Here is a 21722-nt window from a genome sequence, read left to right on the forward strand (position 1 = left end):
ACTTTTTGAGAAAATGCATACAGTATCATCTGTCCTTATAAACCACTATGAATTCTTAATACTTCATAGTTGTTCTGAAAATATTCCACAAGTTCAAGTTCCTAAAATATTCTGAGAAACCCTGGAGTAGTTCCCAAGAAATTAAAAATATTAGGCAGATGCTTGCTGTAGTATATCTAAGTGGCTGCCTGTTTGCATACCTAGGGATGGAGGAAGCAACTGCAGTCTAACACTAATTTTGCAAAACAATGCCAGTGACTTCAAGGAGTCCAACCTTCTAGTTTGCACCAATACTTGACAAAGAAGAATTCAGTGCCAGTTTAATAGTTATTCAATTTTGTTAGTCAGTAAAATACCCTAACTACCAAGAACACTAGGAGAATGAGAGAGTAAAAATTGCAAAATACAAAAGCTCACAATTCTATGGACCTAAAGAGAAATCAGAAGGGTACAATAGATAGTTTAAAAGGCAAGGAGTAATGTTTGCACCTAGAAATTTCGTAAGTATTGAAGAGAACCTGGGTTTCTCTCTACAAACTACAAATGTAAGGTTTACCTTACCATATAAACAAAGACTGCAAAGGCTCAAAAACAGGAGTTGCTTCCAGTTGATATTGAGATAATGTATTTATCAACATCCTCTTGAATTTCCTAGATTTTATGCAATGCTAACATAAACAGCTCAGATCCTGCTGTGTGTCACTTATGCTACTGTACTATGCTATGTATCACTTTTGAACAGGTGTCACCTTTCAGAATTGCCTGAGTGTATGTCACCAAGACACATTCACCCTTACCCTGGCTTTGGTTTTCATCTACATTCCTCTGAATTCCACATTTAGCCAAGTATTTCATTAGCTTCTTCCAAGGACTCGAAAAAATGTGGAGTAGATACACAATAGCAGAAACCATGTCTTTACTCTCTACTACTGTAGGTAAATATGAGTTGACATAGACTTAGAAAAATAAAACTGAAATATGTTCTTCAGCTCAGACACAGCACATACTTTGGACAAGGAATGTAGGATTTTAAGAAGTTAAGACTACCTACGCACTCATACTAACAGAAGGTAAACTGCTACTCTTCTATATGCTGTCAACATCTGCAGGATCAGATTTGAGTGTTCTGAAGCCTTCTTTTATCATCTACTCATGTACATAAATCCATTATAGAATCCTACTTTTTCCCAGTGACAACTCTACTGCCAGAAAGCATGTTCTCCATGGATGGTTGCCAGAAAGCCTAGCCCACATTCCAGCTGCCTACTTTTTAATTATATTTCACATTCCTAGCTTCCTTTAAGTAGACTACTAGCATTTCAGAAAGTAATAAAATAAATGTTGAAGCTATCCAAACTTTAAACCATGATCTTAAGGTCCCTTCCAACCCTAACTATTCTATGATAATATGATTATTATTAATCTGTCCCACAACAGCTCTCTAAAATATAACAATCACTATGTAGAAAAGTCCTGAGTATCTTTGGAAGTATATACACAAGATAATGTCTGAGACAGTAGTGTCTCCTATTATTTTAGAATTTGAGGGATTCTAAAACAATAGGAGATAAAATAATAAGAGATATGAAAACTCACATTGGTGCTGATATATAACACATGTAAATTAATTTTATTAAAAAAAAAAACAACACACACCCCCCCCAAAAAAAAAAAAAAAAAAAAAAAAAGACAGCAGAAGCTGAATTAGTGCCTTATACCCACTGATTCTCATACCTGGATTTCTGCCTTGGCACTGTGTTGTCCCAGATTAGATTCATATTGATTTAATTCACCCAAGAACCCTTTTCCCTATTTCCTGTCAGAAATTTGTACACAGTTGATAATTGCCAGTTACCAACTTTGAAGAAAGAGCTACCACTTTCTAAGACAACTATCACAGAACTTCTTAATTAATTTTAATTATTTATTCATCTGTTAGAAGGATACTGGCTTTCAAATCCTGTGGCTACAGGCAGTGAATACACACTGTACTTAGAAGAAACAGAATGCACTGGCAGATTTAGAATCCTGATGTGTGCTTAAATATTTCAAAAGCAAAACATTAACATAAGCAGTATTTTCAGGGAAAAAAAAAAAAATAAGCCAGCTCCATCAGAATGTTCTGCAGTTTAATGGGCCTTGCTGTGAAACAGCCTAGAGCTGAGAGGTCTCTCTCTGTAGTGACAGACAGATAAGCACGCTTATGTGTAAAGCACAATCATCCCACTTTTTTCCTGAATTCCTTAAGTATATGAACATTATAGGAATGAGAACTAGTGTTTTCTGAGCCCTTTAGCCTTCATATTCCAAAGATCAGTAACTTTTTTTATTTTTAACATTAACTGATGTGCACTGTAAAACTTGGAGAAACTGGGGGACAAGAGTGTGCAGAAGAGCAGAACAGAAAGTACAAAAGCTCATCAATAACCCTTTATATTTTACAATGGTGATCAAAAGTACTCTAAATGCAAAACTGATTCTTTAGTAAATTCACTAATTTAATTTTTCTTCTACATTTATAGTAGGTGCATGTAATCTGTACTGTAAGATGGCACTAGAGTTACATGTATGCTTACAAATTAAGTTGGCAGGCTTTTCGTTTGTTCTCATTTTTCTTTCAAAATGTTCCATGTAAAATTTTAATATCATAGTTTTGATATTTATGGTATTTCAGCTTTCTTGATTTCATCATGAATGCCAAGATGTTTGCTTTTGCTTTTTATTTTCACATTATAAACTTCATGGTTTCTTTGGAATAGAAATTATTTAGTTCTCTTGTTACCATCAATATTTTTACACTTTCTATGCAGAGGATAAAAACCCAGAAGATATATCAAGTATATCAGTGTATTTATGCCCCATGATTTTTAAACCAATCTCCTCTGGAGCTTAGTTAGCGACTGTCAACATTCACTTTAGCTATCCTACAGGTGAGAGGGATCACTATGATTATACAAGCTATTAACTAATACTAATTCTAGACCATTTCAAAAACAACCAAAAAATCAGTCTGAACTTGATTAAGGACTTGAAGGAATGGACATAGGATAACACCCTTCTAATAAACCACCAAAAACTAACAAAAACACACTACTAACAACCCCCATGCGTTAACTGAACCCACATTTGTGCAATTGGAAAAATAATAGAATCCAATTTCACCCTTCAGATCTATTTTAAACTTTTTGCAACAAAATTATAGGATTTTGTATTAGTAATTAACTAGAGAGCAACTAATTAATTCATTAAACATCTCTTGAATAAGTTAAATGGACAGAGCTCCTGAAGTCTTTCAGTCTAAGGCACATTTTTCAATTCTTTGCATCCTGTGACTCTCCTCTGAACCCACTACAAATTATCAATATCTCTACAACTAAAAACCCCAAAATAAAGGAAAACATTTAGAATTCACTTACAAATAAGGAGTTCATTTTCTTCTATTCTAACTTGAGAGTCCTGTGTTTAAATATTCAATGATCACACTTGTCTCTATTCAACTGTGAGATTGAGCTATGGTTTTGCCTAGTAATTCAATAAAATAAAACATAACCTGGAACAAACAGGCATTTTCTAGAGAAATGGTGCTGTGCAGACACTTGGTTGTAAATCTATCAGTATCTGCTGCCTGTACCTTCAGGCTAGGATTTAATTAACTTGTTATCACCCCTCTTCATGACAGAACTGAAGAAATGGACAACAAAAAATACAAATATACAGGCCTCTTCTTGGTAGAAGTAGTATTTCCAGACACTGTCAGTCTCTAAGCTGAGACTATCATGTCCACGTGTAAGGAAAATGCAGCAACAAACCAGATTTCAGCAGTTGGAATACATTAATATTAATAAATAAATAAATACAAAATAAAAATAAAATTTTATGTTTTTCTGCAGCTGCATAAAGTGATGATTTTGGCTGGTTTGAATTAGTCAAAGTGGAAAGAGGAATTATCACAGAGCTCTATCTTCCCCACCTCTACAGGCAGTTCCCCATGTTAGAGGACAAAACAAGATGCAACAAGCCCTTTCGACTTTGACCTTTAACTGTAATTACTCAGCATATAAAAATGTATTCTATATGTAGCAATTCTACATATCACATAACTGAAGATCCTTTGGTTTTACTGCTCTCACTAACTACCTACTCTGGTTTTGCTTCTCCAGAAAACGTGATTGCCTGACTTCTATAGCCCTTGACAACCATACTTCTTTTTCTTCTTCCTTCTCCTTAGCAGTTCTGGAATAAAGTAATTTATAGACAGGCTCAGTTAAATAAATATTAGTGCTTGCGCAAAAAAAAATTGGTTTGCCAGCTTTAGAAGCTTTAAGCATTTTCAAAATCTTTTAAACATATTAATAATTTCACAGTGTTTACATAATCTCTAGGAAACTTTGCTATTTTGTAATCTCTAATTTTAAACTTTGCTGTATGATTTCTGGTTTCTGAAGTCTGAATCATAACTTCGAAGAGAGTCTGTCATTCCAATTGCTTCTCTTACCTGCCCAACCTATCCTAATTAATTCTCCTTCTATTTGTGATTACACAATATCCTTGCATGAATTACCACAATCACTAGCCTGGACTGCGTTATGAGGAAAGCATTTAATGTATTTTTAGCTATCTTTTAGCATAGCTAAAATAAAGAAGAGGAACCAGATAATGAGATTAGTCAGCTCTCTACAGACCAATGACATATACTGTAGACATTGTTCAGAAACTTTGGTGGTTTCCTTCTTGATTTTTCTTTTATTACAAGCTTGGGAACAATAAGTAGATGGGTGCTGCATAAGCACACTAAAATTAGAATATTCTGCTGTCTGATCCAAGAGGTGGCAAAAGAAAAACAAGCAAGTGTGCACCTGAGTTCAGTTTGCATTCCCAACCTTTAGACTTAAGTCTGTATGACCTAATATCTAATTTGTTACTCCTATGTACTATCCAGCACCTAAGGCAAATAGCCAGGGGAGTAAAAATTTTAATGTTGTTTATTCCTCCTAAATACTACCTAAAAACTCACAGCAGCTGTATATACAGTCATACAGCTAGAAGTACTCCCAGAAGCTTGAGAGCATTAATCTAATAAAATATTCCCCTCCCATCTATGCTGTAGCTCCAAAAGACACCTTTAGCTCTCAGCAAAGACAGAATGCAACTCATTCAACCGATTTGGAGATCTTGGAAAATAATTAATAAGAACAAACATATTCTACCATATTGTATGACAGAATTCATGCAAGTCCAATATGAAAACCACTGACTATATTAAATTGCTAAATTGCCATGGAATAAAAGGATATTACAGAACTGTCATACTTGAAGCATTCTACTGCTGAAATTTCAGTTTAATTGCAAACTGGAAAACTAAAAACAGCTTCATTTTAAAAGCAAGGAAGTTTACAGTTCAGTCAGAGAAATGATGAAATAAACCAGCTCTTTTCTTACCCTTATTGTACATATTGGTTGGTACTTGCACATCACTCAGACTGATATTCACAGGCAAGTTATTGAAGTGGTCATTTGGCACTAGAATGAACTCCTTCCCCAGCTCCAGATAGTTTCCTTCTTCATCTCGTTCATTTATGAGCACAGCATTGAAGTATTCATACTGCAACAGAAACCCACATTCAGTACTCAGAATTCATATTCAGCATAAAACCACAAGATTTTAATATTTTAACATGTTTATCATTCATTGATTGGCATTTACATATATCTCCATCTAGAACAGAAGACCAAGATATTTTTTTCATCTCTCAGATTCCCTCTGTACTGCTAGTAACAGGTACATTTCTGAAACCAGATTTATCAATACATCTCAAGAAAACCCCATATTACCTCAGATCTCTGGCTCCCCTGAAAATGTTAGGGGCAGTCCAACAATACCCTGAACAAAATCAATGTATGCACTATTTTTAATACAAAGGTCTCTAGATTTAAATAAATCCCCAGATAATTATTTATATCAATAGATCTATTTAGCTTATTTCCATCAGTTTAAGAACTGATATCAGTGCTGAATTTATGCCTTGAGAAACTAAACATTTTTATTTCGTGGGAATATTAACTACATCTGTTGTTGCTTACCCAACATGCACTGACTGACACTTCCTAAAGAAAAATATTAGCTTTACCCAGAATTTTACAGATGTACATCATACCAAATTTTGTAAAATTATGCATACTTCAATACAGACATATAATTTAGCCGTGTCTTATTTTGAACAAGAAATTATTGTCTACCTGTTAAAGATTCCTGAAGAGTATTTGCCCTATTTTGTACATAAATATAACCAGATAAGCAAAAGCAATTTAGATAAAATTATTTATTTCTTTATGATGTAGTTTAATAAAAAATTCTATCAGGCTTTGAAGCAACAAACAGTGAAGACTACTTTTTAACCTCTTAAATAACCTTAACCCTTGGCAACAGTTTGTGATGTGTTTCTTAACTGAAAGAGACCAAAGTTTAGTTTTGAAGAATCTCATTAATTTAAATATGAGTCTCTGTACTAACTGTTCATTTGAGAGTAAAATCAACATAACAGACATAGATCTATGCATTCATAGATCATATGTGTCTATACAACATGTATAAGGATAAATATACCATTTACAAAGCTAAAACAGATCAGCAAGTACAAAAGCTTAACAGGCTGTTCACAAGCACTCTTTCTTAGTGTGATATGCAACTCATTTTATTAAATAAGAATTACTTAAAACCTTACAATCTCTACAATTCCATTAAAAACCTCAGTAATACTGGCATCTTAAATGGAAGATTACTTGGAAAGCAGCTTTCCATATCCTGCTCTTTTAGGTTTTAGGTTTTCAAAATGGCAAACCCATAGTTTGGATTTTAGATAACAGTAAACACAAAGTCATTGTCTATTAGCTAGATTTTGAGGACCTTCTGTGTATGACAGAAATATTCAGATAAACTTAGTATTCCACAGAACATTAATCACATATAACAAAGACTAAGACACATCAGGATCTGAAAATCAAAGAGAAATTAATCTGACATGATTAAACATTTGATCTTAAAAGTTATTTTACTTTATTAGTTTATACTGAGATGAGCCAAATCTACTGCATATACCTCATGAATATATACAGACAGCTAGCGAATCCTCAAGTTCAGGAAAAAAAAACCCCAAGGCACAGTGGCCCTTTTTTTTTTAAACTTTTTAACTCCAGGAGCCCCAGCTAAGGAAAAGAATAAAGATATAATTTGTCTAAAGGTGTAGTTTCATTAATCAATTACAAAAGTTACAAGAATTATCCAACACCCCCACAGATGCTATCCTTTTCTATACCATTTGGGGGTTTGTCACTGTGTGTCCTGGGTTCAGCAGTAGCAGTCATTTTTCTCCTTCTTAGTAGCTGGTGCAGTGCTGTGTTTTTTTACTTTCAGCCTGGGAACAGCACTGATAACAGCATTGATAACACCGATGTTTTTAGTTGCTGCTTAGCCATGTTTAGTCTGACCAAGGACTTTCTGAATCTCATGCTCTGCTAGGGAGGAGGGGAAGCCGGAAGGAAGCAGAGACAGGATACCTGACCCAAACTAGCCAAAGAGGTATTCCATATCACAGCATGTCATGCCTGGGGATATAAACTGGGGGCAGTTACCTGGAAGGGAGAGATCACTGCTTGGGTCGGGCTGGGTATCAGTCAGCTGGTGGCAAGTGGTTGTATTCTCTCCCCTTGTTATTGCCCTTATCATTATTATTATTGGTGGTAGCAGTAGTCATTTGTGTTATACCTTAGTTACTGGACTGTTGTTATCTCAACCCATAGGAGTTACATTCTTTTGATTCTCCTCTCCATCCCTCCAGGAGTAGGGGGGGATGAAGGGGCTGGGGTGGAGTGAGCGAGAGGCTGCGTGGCTGGGCTTAAACCACGACACTGTTACACATTTTACTCTTCTCATACCAAAACCAAAAGGATGAAGGAACATAATCATTTCCAAGAAACACCAGTTCTCATTTTATCTGGGAGAAACCTTCTCCATCTCTGCTTATTATCCAGGTTTATCACGGATCATTAACTGCACTGCATGCCTGCTGCACAGATGTGACAGCAGCTTTTTCAGTTTACTCTTTCTGCAAAAGCCAGAGACAGTTGGCAGAAGACTTGAAAGCCCAACTCGTATTTCCCATTTTAGTAAGAAACAGAATATTCCTTCCAACGTTAAGCCATGCAGTAATGACAGTTGTAAAACACAATTCTACTCCAATTCCAAGCATGGAAGAGTAAGTTGTTCAGCTTTTCCATGATATATTAGATAATATCTAAGTCTGCAAAAAGGCTGATATTCCATCCTCTGGGAGTACAGTAATAAATAAAATTCTATACTACATATTTCTTTCTTGCCAACCACCTCCCTCTTCACAACCCTTGGACAGTCAAGTTGCAGCAGGGTGTGGATGATTGTTTTATCTGGTTTCCAAACTACTTGTTTTCTTGTCCTTTAAGAGGTGGGTTTGTTTTTCTTTTTCTCTGCCAGAAAGGACATTGCCTCCCTAATTGCTGGAGCTACAGATAAGCATTGTATTGCTTTCATGACACTTCTTGGCTTTGTAAATCAGGACTGTCATAAAGAGATCAAGGGGGGTTTTGGGTTTCGTTTTCTTATTAAGACCACCACTGGAAGCATTCATAACACCTAACTCCAACTCTTGCATTTAAATATTACACGTTAAGCGAAAGGCGAACACATTTCAAGATAAAAATTTTTGTACTAAAATATGTACAAATATACTGTTCTCCTTTAACTGAATTTATGCATCAAGGAATAATTTCTACAGTAATTCACACACAGACATAGTGATTTCAAGGATGTAAATTTACCTTGCCCATGGGTTTTACAGTACTTTGAAAATTGCAGGAATAGTGGTCAAATTTCAAATGAAAATGTCAGATTATACATGGAAATTGCCTCTAAAAGAATATTATTTCCTTTCATTCAGTGGGTTATTTCCTTCTCCAAAGGTGTTAATTAGTAGACATCCTTCTTCAACATGTTCTGTAAGTGGCAAGGCTAGCCAAGTATTAAAAATCTGCTATATTCTAAATAAAATGAAACCACTCATTTCACAATTAAGAGTATTTAGGACCGATTGTTTCTTTGGTATATTTCGTATTCAGTGATTTATTGGTCTGAGTCTATATTTTCTCTTTTCAATTCTACAAGTGTATACACAATAATATGATTGAGGGGAGTGAGGGGACATTAAAGCAAACTGTAGTATAAAATTGTCCTCACAGTATTACACTAATTAATATTTTCCTGAGTTGTGTTTTTTTTTTTTTCTGTTTCATTTAGAGTGTGTTGGGGTTTGGTTTGTTGGGGTTTTTTTTGAGTTTTTTTACTTTTTGCAAGTGAGAAGCCTACAGAAACAACATATTAAAGACAGCTCAAATTCTACACCTAATTAAACATCAGGTAAAATATACAGCTCAAAAATTATACTGAAAAATATCAGTATTTAAGCAGTGCTGTTGTACAGTAGCTTTTATTGTTACTTTACCTCCAAGGAAACTGTTGAGCATGACAGCTGAAAGGTGGTAGAAGGAAAATTAAAAATAAAAATTGGAGAAAACCGAAAATATGAAAGTAAATCCATCTGGTGTTCTGACAATGCACTTGAGAGTATGTCCAAGGGAAAGAGGATAAAGTCCTGTTTGCTGACAACACAAATATTCTACCTGCTAAACGCTAAGAGAAAGTGACTTCAATTTAATCTTGTCTATGAAGGCCAATCTTTGATGTAACCTTAACTAGGTGAGTTCTGAGTGTGTACAATAAAACATGCCAAGAAGTTATTAGTCAAATAACAAAATAATTATCCAGGTTGGGAGCATAGCCAGTCTCTACTGTGACTTGGCCAATGGATGAGTTTACACCAACCTTACATTTAGACTTGCACAGTGAGCAATGAACTGAACAATCAGTAGTCAAAGGAAATCTCGTTCACATAATCGACTATACGCACCTCAAGAACTAAATATGGACTCTTACACTTTTGTGCTTTTAAATTTTCTCAAGTAAATACACTCGTGTTTCTTATTTGTACATTCCTTAGCAGCATCCAGTCATTCTGAATGTTTGATCAAGCATCCTGAAAGCCCCCACTGTATTGTAATGAAGACAACCTAGAGCAAAGCCATAAAAATAGGGGACAAATAGGAGTTTCAGTTTTCATAATATTTTATCATTGTGAATAAAAAAGCCTTCCCAATGCAAGCCAATATAAACTCATCAGTAGTGCTCAATAGAACAAGGACTGGACAAGCCTGCCTCAGCAAGGAGCTGACCATATTTGAGATATCCCAAAGAATCATACTGTGAATAGGCTGCAAAATCCTAGGCTGCTCCAACATACTGGTATAACCATACCACAGGGAGACTTACGGGGCTGTTAGGAGATCAATCACAAAATTGTTTTACAGGTTCATTCATGCTGACTAGCAAAGGTAAGCTTTGTTTTAAAACACCGTAAGTTAGCCTCAGACACAATACAAAAGTGTGCGCGGTATGATCTCTTTGTGTGGTTGCCACAGACATGTTAATGATGATAAAAAATTAATTCCTTCAAAGGTATCACAGAAAAACGTGAGGAAGTGCAAGGTTTGTGGCATCCAATGAAAACCATGGGGGAATTAGCAGGGGAGAACTGATTTGCAAGGCAAGAAAGAAGTCTTGAAGATATCTGTTCCAGTTTAGACACTTATTTTTTGGCATAATGTCTCAACTAAACAAGCACCTTGATTACAATGGACACTTTGCTGAAACAAGACATCAGTAATTTAGATACAGTACTGAAAAGTATTGCGCATGTCTTGAATAATTGCAATATAGTACAAACTGTGGTAGACGAGTGATATTCTGTATTTCTATTTCCATCTATCTTATTGTAAACAGATAACTTGTGATGCTTATTTATCAAATATTTGTTACAACTGTAAACAGCTTATTTACTTAAATATAAATATTTACCATTTAAAGATACATTTTAATGCAAATTGTCTTTGCAACTTAGAGAGTTCTTGGTACATAAAACATGCATCAATTGGTTTCGTTGCATTTTTAAATGGAGTAGTTTGGTTTACACATATGAAACAATGCAAGCCACAATTTTAGTTTGATTTTTTTTCTATAGTACTGAAATAATTATTACCAAAACATTTAAAAAAAAAAAAAAAAAAAAAAAGTACTATTCACAGAACTATAAGGACTAAGAAGGTGTATCAACACAACCAGGAATGATTTGCACTAATGGGTCAGCACTATAGCAGTATTGGGGTTACACTGATAATTTTTACCAATGCAAGAACCATTTTCACAGTGTTTCATCTAAAGACAAAGCTGGTTGTCTCTGGGAAACACTAAACCGAGGAAACTTCATGGAATTTGCATTGCACCTCAAAATGCTAGAGCATCAGAGAGAAAATTAAGTAGTAAATAACATGGATTATTAAGGGGAAAGCAAAACCTAGCATTAAACAGCAGACAACTAGAAATGAATAATAATTTGAATATCTACTACAGTTTCAGCAAAACAGCTATCATCAGAGAATTAAAAAAAAAAAAAAAAAAAGGCAAGTTTCTTTTCTCAAGACTTTGACAAGTAGGACACATCTCTGAGAGGGCAGAAATGTTCATGATATGTACAAAACAAAATGAGAAGAGTTATCCATTCTGAGGGAGGGTTGCTGTCCTGGGTTCAGCAGCAGCAGTCACTTTTTCTCCTTCTTAGTAGCTGGTGCAGTGCTGTGTTTTTGACTTTCGGCCTGGGAATAATACTGATAAAGCCGATGTTTTCAGTTGCTAGTCAGAATGTTTACTCTGACCAAGGACTTTCTGAGTCTCATGCTCTGCCAGGGAGGGGGGGAAGCCAGGAAGAAACAGGGACAGGACACCTGACCCAAACTAGCCAAAGAGGTATTCCATACCACAGCACATCATGCCCGGGATGTAACTGGTAGTTACCCGGAAGGGCACGGTCTGCGCGGTCGGACTCGTTTTCAGCGGGTGGTATCATATTCTCTTCCCTTGTTATTTCCCTTATCATTATTATTATTGGTGGTAGCAGCAGTGATTTGTGTTATACTTTAGTTACTGGACTGTTCTTATCTCAACCCATGGGAGTTACATTCTTTCGATCCTCCTCCCCATCCCTCCAGGAGGGGGAGTGGGGAGTAGAAACTGTGTGGCTGACTTGCCGACTGGCCGTAGTGAGAACCTCACTTACTGAAACTGAAATGGAGCCCTGTTGAAAATTCAACGACAGTTGCTTACTACAAAACACATTGACAAGTCTCCACTCTAGTATTCACATGTTAATGAAGAGGCAGATGTCTGAATGCTTATCAGTTTCTAATGCTCAAAAAAGCCTCTTCTCACAGTTGTCCACTGAGGAGGATTTACATTTTGAAGTACATGATTAAAGCTCTTGTCTTCAAGAACTTAGTCTGATGTTTAGCAGTATAAAAGTTCATAAAAGCTAACTGCCTCATTCAATAAAAACTGGTTTGAATTTTAAGAAGCTTTTATCTTTCAGAAAACTGGCATCTTTTGTAAAATGCCATCTTTATAATTTCTGATTATGCTATGAAAGTTCTTACTTGCTCTTCTGTAGGAATTTCCAATGTTTATGCCTCCCCCCACCCCACCCCTTTCATGTCTTTAACATTAAAGCTCAGAAAACACCTGGCATTTGAAATGTGCTCAATGCCTCTTTATGGCAATAGCATAAAAATTTTGCTTATAAGTTTCCAAAAACAATCGATTTACTTTTGACACAATCAAATTAAGATGACATTACCCTGGGCTATCCATTCCCTTTCAATACAATTACACTATTAAAATGGTCTGAAACAGAATAAATAAAATACTTCATTAAAGTATAAAATCAATAATACTTCATTAAAGTATAAAATCAATTATACCAGCATGTAAATTGGTAACACATCCAGGTCTCAGAGGTCTTGTAAAGATTAACTGGTTCACTAAGAGTGGCAAGTAGTAAGTAATCATGATGGCTATTTCAAATCGTCCAGTAAAGTTAAAAAGAGTCACTTCAGGTTACAAGTTTCAAATGAAGCCCCCTTTTCTGTTAGAGATAAGTAACTTCTAAAATATCTGTTTCTACATACAAAAGCTCTCAAATTCTTTTCTTTGTCACAAGGCTGAACGAAAACTCTTTGGTCACTTTTAAACTTAGCAAACACAACAAAGAAGGAGACAAGGTTTTCAGTCCAACATTTCGGGCATCTATATGGCAAGCTTTATTGGAGAGCTAATGTTTTTGCTGGGTCAAGAGATGCAAGAGATAGGCGTGTTCATTTCAATACACATAAAAATCCCTGGGGAATACTTTCTGCTAAAGAGCAAAACAAATCCCTGCTCTGGTGGCACCATAATTTCTCCCTTCTCCCAAAGAGAGATGTTATGTTAAAAAGACACCAGTTACATAGATGAGTAAATTCCGAGCCAATTATGCATATACAGAGCTGAAGCAAACCATGGAGATAACATTGAAAATTTATAAAGCAACTTTAATCAAGAATTTCATGACTTAAGTGAATCATTTTATAACCAGAATAAAATAATGTGCAAATTGTGCATTTCAAAACCACGTAATTGCCACAAATACCATAAAGCTAATACTGTGTAACAATAAAAAGGCTGAAGTCCCAAACCTGAAAAATCGACCAGTACAGTAGCGTGGCCCTTTGGAAAGACTTATTGTCTCTGCATCCATTGCTGAGCAAGCATGACAGGAATACTTCTGGGGCTTGGGCAGCCGCTTCCCAGCTGCACTCAAAATGCTCCATCTTGCCCTTTCACCTGTGCTTAGCACGGGCAAAGCTCCTTTGGCTCTGTGCTTGTGCTGAGGATGCACCTTCTCAGCTTGCTCCTGATGGACACAGAGAAATTCTTCCTGCTAACAAACATGAGAGGTCTGCTGGGCTTTATTTAAACCACACTTCAGAAGAAGCAGCAAGCAGCCAAAACCTTTTCACTCCAAAAGGACTTGCTCTATGCAAGAGCAAAGAAAGCAAGGGAAGACTAATAAGCACTTCTAAACACTTGAGGATGTTAACGCATTTCTGACACATTTATATCAAGCTTGCCATTACTTGTATGCTACAGTGGTGGTGATCCTCCCTTTTCCGATTACGAAATACAAGATACAACATTACGCAGTACGGCTTGACTAGCATATTATTTTCAGAACATTAAGAACCCTCACTATGCCTCATTTATTTTTAGATTAGAAGTAGTATCCCACTGACATGGGGTGTAGCCTAAACAGAGATGCAAAATACTTAGTGCAAAACACATGCTGACAGATTATTAGGATGCTTTTGGTGGGGGGCTACAAAATCTCTGCAGCTTGGTTGAGCAGGTAAGATGCACAGACACACTGAAGGCAGGTTTCTTCTCTGTTAAAGTCTAAACACAAAAATTGAAATGCAGTTTGATACATAACAGAGATAGCACTTTGATTTTAAAATATCTGCCTTTTTTTAACACTCGTATAAAAAAGTGAGGAGGATCATTCTCTTTCAGCAACTTGAAAAAAAAGCAAAAATCAAGCATGTGTGATTTTTATGGATTAACTAATGACTTCTACTGGCCATGCTCTAGGCATAAAGATAGGCATATTTTAAACTTGAGCAGCATTGTAAAGGTATTTTTAACCAAATTATATCATTTGTGTGCCTTTACAGATACAAAAAAGCTGAAAAACTTGATCTCATAATACCATTTTCATTACTAGCTACAACAACAGGACTCTCATTTCTCTTTAAACCCCTGTAGATCAAGACACAGCTACTGAACAAGCAGGATCAACAACTTATATAAAATAATGCTGTAAAAGAATATAGCAAAATTACAGACTTGCTTCAAAATCAATACAGTAATATTTTCTAAAAGTTTTCCATCTTACCACAAGGTAACCAATGAATGACGTTCAATATAGAACACTAAAAAAAACCTCTCCACATAGTTTCAAATGTGATATAGAAATAGAAAAACAAGCTGAGCAGATAAGGTAAGAAGTTTTAAAGTAAAATCAGTGAACCTCCATGCATGTTCACCTCATCTGACACATTCAGGTTGATGACAACCTCAAGGCTGCTTCTATTTATCAGTGGATACATATCTGACTTCTTTGTGCCTTTTTACAATCATATGCCCTAAGTACCTCATTCGTACTTCCAAGCAGAAATAAAAAAAACATTTCTAAAGCTCTACATCTCTGTCTCCCATGAGAGGCAACTTTAACCCAGACTCTTCATAGTCTAAGGCATGCATATAGTGCTGTTCTGTAATAAGCAAGACCTGCACTGTCTCCTCAACAAGATATGCCCAGGGACAGTAGACAACCTATATATAGTGTTTTGCTAGATTGGGGGTTAACAACTATCCCTACTAAAACAGAAAGTAACAAGCAGTTCATATCCAGCAGTCGACAACATTTGAACACTAACTGTGGCTCTGAATGATGAATTAAACATGCACTTTACCAGACATTTTTCTCATACCAATGGTAATCAAAATAATTTAATACTGAAGAACCAGAACAGAACTAAATTTCATGGTGCTCACTGCAATCCAAGGTTTGTTTGGTTACTCCCACCCACCCGCTATACACACAGGAGGTTAAATTAATATTATTGACTACTCAAAGTAAAGCAAAAGAACACGTACAACATGATTGAATTTATTTGGGAGTAAAGTGAGAGATGAGATGTTGAGCAACTGAATGTATACAAATCCTCTTCAAATGATTAATGACTCTCTCATGCAATATAGAAATTTGGTCAGCTAAGCCCACAGTTGAAATAACAAGACCACAATGATGAGTTAATTTAATAAAAGAAACACATGTCTCCAGAGTCACACAGTTCTGGGGAAGAAAAAAAGAAAATTAAAAAATACAACAGCATATATTTTGTTCATAAAATGAATTTGAAATGTATAAAGAAACCTCATAAAGAAAAAAATTAGTCATGAGAAGAATTAAGGAAGGGGGAAGCCCTAAACTTGAGAGGATATTTTGCAAATTGTTGTTAAATGCTAATATATTACAGTATTCTAAATTTCAAGTTACACTATGAAAGAACTCTTCAAACCTGTAGATCATGCTAAAAGCAGCATGCCTTCTGATGGGATTATTGCTGAAGCACAAGTATCACTTCCCTGATTCTTCACAGTGCTGCTTTGTATTGATTGAATGAATAAAGTTTAAAAAAATACACAAAGAAAATACTTTTAGATTATCATATTCTGAGTCTTTTCTTGACTTCATTCAACAAGAATGAACCCTAGATATAGGAACTCAGAATCTGCATCAGCCAGCTGAGGCAGATTTGCTTTAAATACTAGTTTGTATTTGGCCTGGGAGCTAGCCTGGGGGGCAGGGAGAAGGTCCAAAGAGAGGCACATTAAGAGCCTGCTTGCTTGCTTGCTGCATAATAGCTACATGGGTAAAATGAACACCTACACACTATGCTCTGCCTATTCTTGTGTAAATAAGTGGTACAGTCCGAGAGTTAAGATTATGAAATATAAAAATGGCCTCTCTATGTTTTCAACTTTTGACCATTTTTCACATCAAGCAAAGGCAGGCTAACAATGATAAGTATAACAGCAGCAATAAAGGAACACATTATATAAACTGAACTTGTCAGAGCAACGTAACGAAACTATCTGGATCCTGTATGATTATTTCTTCACTGTACTGAAGTCCCAGATGCTCATGGGACAATTTACTACTATGCCTACTGAGCTGTAGACTGTATTGCTATTGTACTCCTACACACAACTTCAGAGTTTTGGCAAAACCATAGCACAGTGTAAGGCTCCGCGAAAGCAACTGAAGAAACTATTTAGATTTTCAGAAACATTACCATTTTCCATGTTCCAGCTGTAATTTGTGTAGCACTTTTGTCTATTTTGAATGAAAACAGATAAACTCTTTTAGAAAAGACGATCAGGCAAATCAAAGCAACCAAATATGCAAAATTCTAGCTTGAAACCATCTGGGCGATAGGATAACGGGTAGTTTGACTTCTACCCCACAATCCAGCTTGCTTCCCAGTCTTGTTTACAAGCATTAGAAGTGCAGGCTAAAGAGGTGGGACAGATAACATCTTCCAAAGACTGAAGAATCTAAGAAACATTCCTAGGAAGGGTCTTGCTTGAAGCAGCTGCTGAGAACAGAGAGAGTCACCAGCGGAAAATGGCAGTCCAGACTGGGTACATGGTGTCTTTATGCTTTTCCCTCAGTTCAGCAGGAAAGATCACACACAAAGAGGCCTCTCAGCCATCTAAACAAATTTGAAATAATTTTGCAGCTCTCTTTAGTTACTCTCTGTAAACATCTTAATTTCCTATTTCACTGTTCCCTTCCTGTCTCTGGTAAAGAATAAATTGAAAACAACAAGACATGAGAGGGAATACAGTATCATTCATTCACAAATGCTCATCTAGTAAAAAACATGAAGAACTCTTCATTCCTACCAGATGTTTATCTATGGTTCTGCTTCTTTTGTTATAAGAACATCATATGAAGAATGACACTTTTAAGAGCATACACATAGGGCTTTTTTTCCTTAATTGTTATTATCCTTTTAATGAAAAACATGATATATGGATATCTAAGTTCCCCTGTGCATATCTACATGGAAGAAGAAGATCTGAATGTAGAAATATTATACAGGTGAGACACTGGAATGGGTTGCCCAGGGAGGTTGTGAATGCTCCATCCCTGGAAGTGTTCAAGGCCAGGTTGGACAGAGCCTTGGGTGGCATGGTTTAGTGGGAGGCATCCCTGCCCATGGCAGGGGGTTTAGAACTAGATGATCTTAAGGTCCTTTCCAACCCTATCTACTCTATGATTCTATATAAGTTGTTAATTATGATTTGCAGGAAAATCCTACATTGCCTTTAACCATTCACTGTAGAAACAGATTAGTGAAAATACATTGTACTCCCTTATAGAAAAGATTTATCAGGTTTGAATGCGTTAACTCTGACCTTATTGCAACAGCTAAAACAATATTCATAAAAATATAATAATGCTTAGTGCCAATAGCTTCCCTGAAAAATACGAGTCATAAGCCATCTAACCCCTGCAATTCAATGTCTTCTCGAGCAAAAGGCTTAACCAACAGGAAAAGGTATTTGAAATAATGAAAAATTTGTGAGGCTGACCCATAGATTATTAATTCAGGCTTCCCGGACACAAATTTACTACACAGCTGACTTACTACATGTAGATTCCAGGGAAAAAATTACACTAGATATTGTTACACTAGCCTTCAACTGCCAGAAAAAGATCCTCCCTCCTAAATAAGGTGCCATGAAAGCACTTCATTATGCAACCAGCTTGTCATTAGCTATTTCATTGAAATAATATATAGAGTGACTAGACCACACAGGGATCTGAACAACAATACATACAACATATCATGAAGAAAACCTGCAATGTAATACACATCTCAGCCATTTATTCATCTGTAGTTTAAACAAACATAGAGACCTAAACCAGATTTATAAACTTTAGTGACAAAAAAATATTTTCAAAGACAGAAAGGCTTATGCTAACGGATACCATTCAAAATTCCTAATGTAACACACATCATTTTGAAATAGAAATATGCCATGGATAATTCCTCATCAAACATTCAGGTACTTAGATCACAATATGAGCCTAGGTTTACTGTATGCTGACACTGAAAATTTGCAGTTTGTTTACAGTAAAGCTGATTGGGAATAATGAAATGGCATCCCTGAAATCTCTCCGATTCCCATGCTGAATATTACTGAATTTAGAAAGAGTTTTACAACAGGAAGACTTATTAATAATACAAGATTATTTTCTAATCAGAAGAATGTCTCTATTTATATCTATCCTGTCCTTTACGTGCTTTACAAATGACTTCCATATCTGTCAGCATCTGGGGTTCAGTTAGACAGTGACAAGTCCTAAATACTTCAAGAAAATGAGACATATTCCATCAAATAAAGGTTCTCATCTCTGTTACAGCTATGCAGAGACTTTGGACTCAATGTGAATGGTGGTTGCTACTGCTGAAAAAAATAGTTGTCCCTTTATTTTGAAATTTATACATGACTAAGGAGTTAGTCTGATATGAAAACACATATGTAGAAGAATTAAGAGGGTTTCCAACTGCACATTTTAATACTCACTCCCCAAATCCTCAGTATGAGTGTGCTTGAGGTAAAATAATTTTGACTTTTCACGCTTCACTGCAGCAGTAGCTCTTAACAGCTCCCACTTATTCATACAGTCAGCAGTGGCCAAAGAGCAAATTGCATTCCTGATCTTCACTAAGGTCATTTAGAAAGAGATCAGCAGTGTTTACTCTTCAAGATCTACCCATTCAATACATTTTCCTGTGCTTCCAGTTCAATGTATTAATGCACAACACTGGTTATGTTCCAGGCAAAGTTCAAGCTGGGTTTTCTCCTAGCTGAGCTTCATAGTAATTACCGAAAGCCAGGATTTTTTCAGGTAAATATTAACAAATGGGAAAAGAGAAGGCAGCCCTCAAAATACAGTCAGGCCTCTACAGTCCTCCATGGAAGGCAGCAAGATTAGCTCACCAACATTTTTCCTGGTTAGCTCCAATATTTACGTTCGTTTACGTTTCTCAAACCATCAGAGTATTTGGCATTTTTTGGCAAGTATTTGGCAGTATTTGTACATTTCATCATACTGCTGCCCAACATACCTGCTAAAATACTGTCAGGTGGTAACAGGTGAAGAGCTTCACCTTGTATTTCTCTCTTATTATACTCATTCTTTTTTTTTTTCCTTCCTAAATCTAGTTTATATGAAATGCAGACGAAACTAATGTCTTATTATTTGAGGCTCTGCTATTAATCACAAATTAGTATATTAATAAAGTTCAAGCAAGAATTGTGAAATTCTAAATGTCGTTTCTGAAACTCAGTTTTACTTCTTGCTTCAAGATAACTGTAATTTCTTTTACTTCAAGATAGAAAAGCCAAGCATATCTTTTATTTCTACAATGAAATTTGCTGCAAATTATTTAATTACTTGATTTTTCAATAGATTCTGATCTTTAACCACTTTGTTACAAATGCAGAAAACAAACAAACAAACAAAAAAATCAACATTTGTATCTCTCAGGGAAGAGACTGGTGTTGATTTCGCAGCTGTAAGACAGAAATTATCATATCTGTCATTCTAGCAGGGCTGAAACTGCCTGAAGAAAAATGCTGCATAGCATTACTAGCCCTCCAAAGCATTACTGGCACTTCTGTGTCAACACATCCTCTAAGATAAACCACCCACGATACTACAAAGCAGTACGTCAGATGTCCTACCTGAACACATAACACACTATGCTGAAAAAAACCTGCTCAAACTTGCCATTCCTGAATGCAGTACCTGCCTCTCATGATCACATCAATTCAACCTCCTAACAGGTTCCCTTTGGATGAAATCTTCACATGGCAGTTTGTGTAATACCATCTATTTCCAGTCAAGAGGAACACTAGCAACAGAATTTAGCTTTTTCTCAGAAATACCTGCTGAAATAATTTCACCCCTGTAGTCAGGCAATGGTTCTACTTTTAGCAGCAATAGTTACCTATCTGTATCTCAAAGCCCAGAAGGAACTCTTCATTTGACCTAATGTTTACAGGCAAGCTAACCAGAGCATCATTAATTCAGAATGATTAGTAACAATGACATCTTCCTAATAAGTTGTTAGTATCTATGAATCTGTCTCAGTTGTGTGGATGCAGGCCAGAAGACATCCTAGAATAGCTAAAAAATCTCCAAACTTACTTTCTACATTTTCTACCAAGCCAATAGCTTAAGCATCATCATGAGTCACAGAGGTTGACTAGCTGGTGACAATCATGTGCTGAAATTATAAACGTCAAAAGACTGTGATTCACTTAAATCAAGCGCCTGTATTTAATTTATTTATATTAAGCTTCCACATTTCTGAGACGTAGTTTCACCAAACTTCTTCTTGAGGAGTGTAAATCATCATGAAAGTACAGAAAAGTAAATCTGCAGAACATAACTGGTTTGAATATGACGCACAGCAAACAATTGCAAAAGCACATATATGGATTCATTGTTAAAGCTTGGAAATATCTTCACATTTTTCCACAGTTTATGCAGGAATTTAGAATGTTGCAAGTATATAATTAGTATTAGAACTGGTTAATTCATACTGTGGGAAAATATATAAAGAACTGAAATACAGCTCTATGGATCTCCTTTCTCTTCACCCCAACTGCAATTGAGCATACGCCTATTCAACCCTCTGAACATACTGCCAGAACTCAATTTTGGGAGCTGGCTTTTTATTTCTTGGCTGTAATACTGAATGTTTCATTTTTCAATGTCACACTATTTACCATGCACATATTTTAGTCATATCACTTCACAGCACGGTTCTGGGGCTGGTTGGCTCACAGCTTCTTTGTACCTATTTTCCTTCATTCTCTTGTGTATTTCTTTTCCACAAGGCTGTTTGCCAAGTCTTATTTACCTGTGTTTGTAAAATAAGAACAAAGTATTATCAGTCCTTTGAAAGGCACATAATACAGAGCTCTTGGAAAAAAGCTGCAGGTTTCATCTGCACAGTTTGGGAAGAATCAGGTTTGATTTCTACTCTGGTTCATTCTGGATTTT

At 35.9% G+C, this 21722-nt stretch overlaps 1 protein-coding gene across 1 annotated transcript in view; it reads right to left on the bottom strand.

Annotated features, from left to right (window-relative positions):
- The window catches only part of CACNA2D3 (calcium voltage-gated channel auxiliary subunit alpha2delta 3), a gene marked incomplete at its 5' end in the record, with an annotated part of 460819 nt that overhangs the window by 269119 nt on the left and 169978 nt on the right, over positions 1 to 21722 (bottom strand). Inside the window, one exon of the mRNA XM_080625495.1 lies at positions 5440 to 5602. Within this exon, the coding sequence (XP_080481621.1) occupies positions 5440 to 5602 (163 nt within the window). The remainder of the gene's footprint in view (positions 1 to 5439; positions 5603 to 21722) is intronic.

The sequence above is a fragment of the Psittacula echo genome (assembly GCF_963264785.1).
Source record: "Psittacula echo genome assembly, chromosome: 9".
NCBI lineage: Eukaryota > Metazoa > Chordata > Aves > Psittaciformes > Psittacidae > Psittacula > Psittacula echo.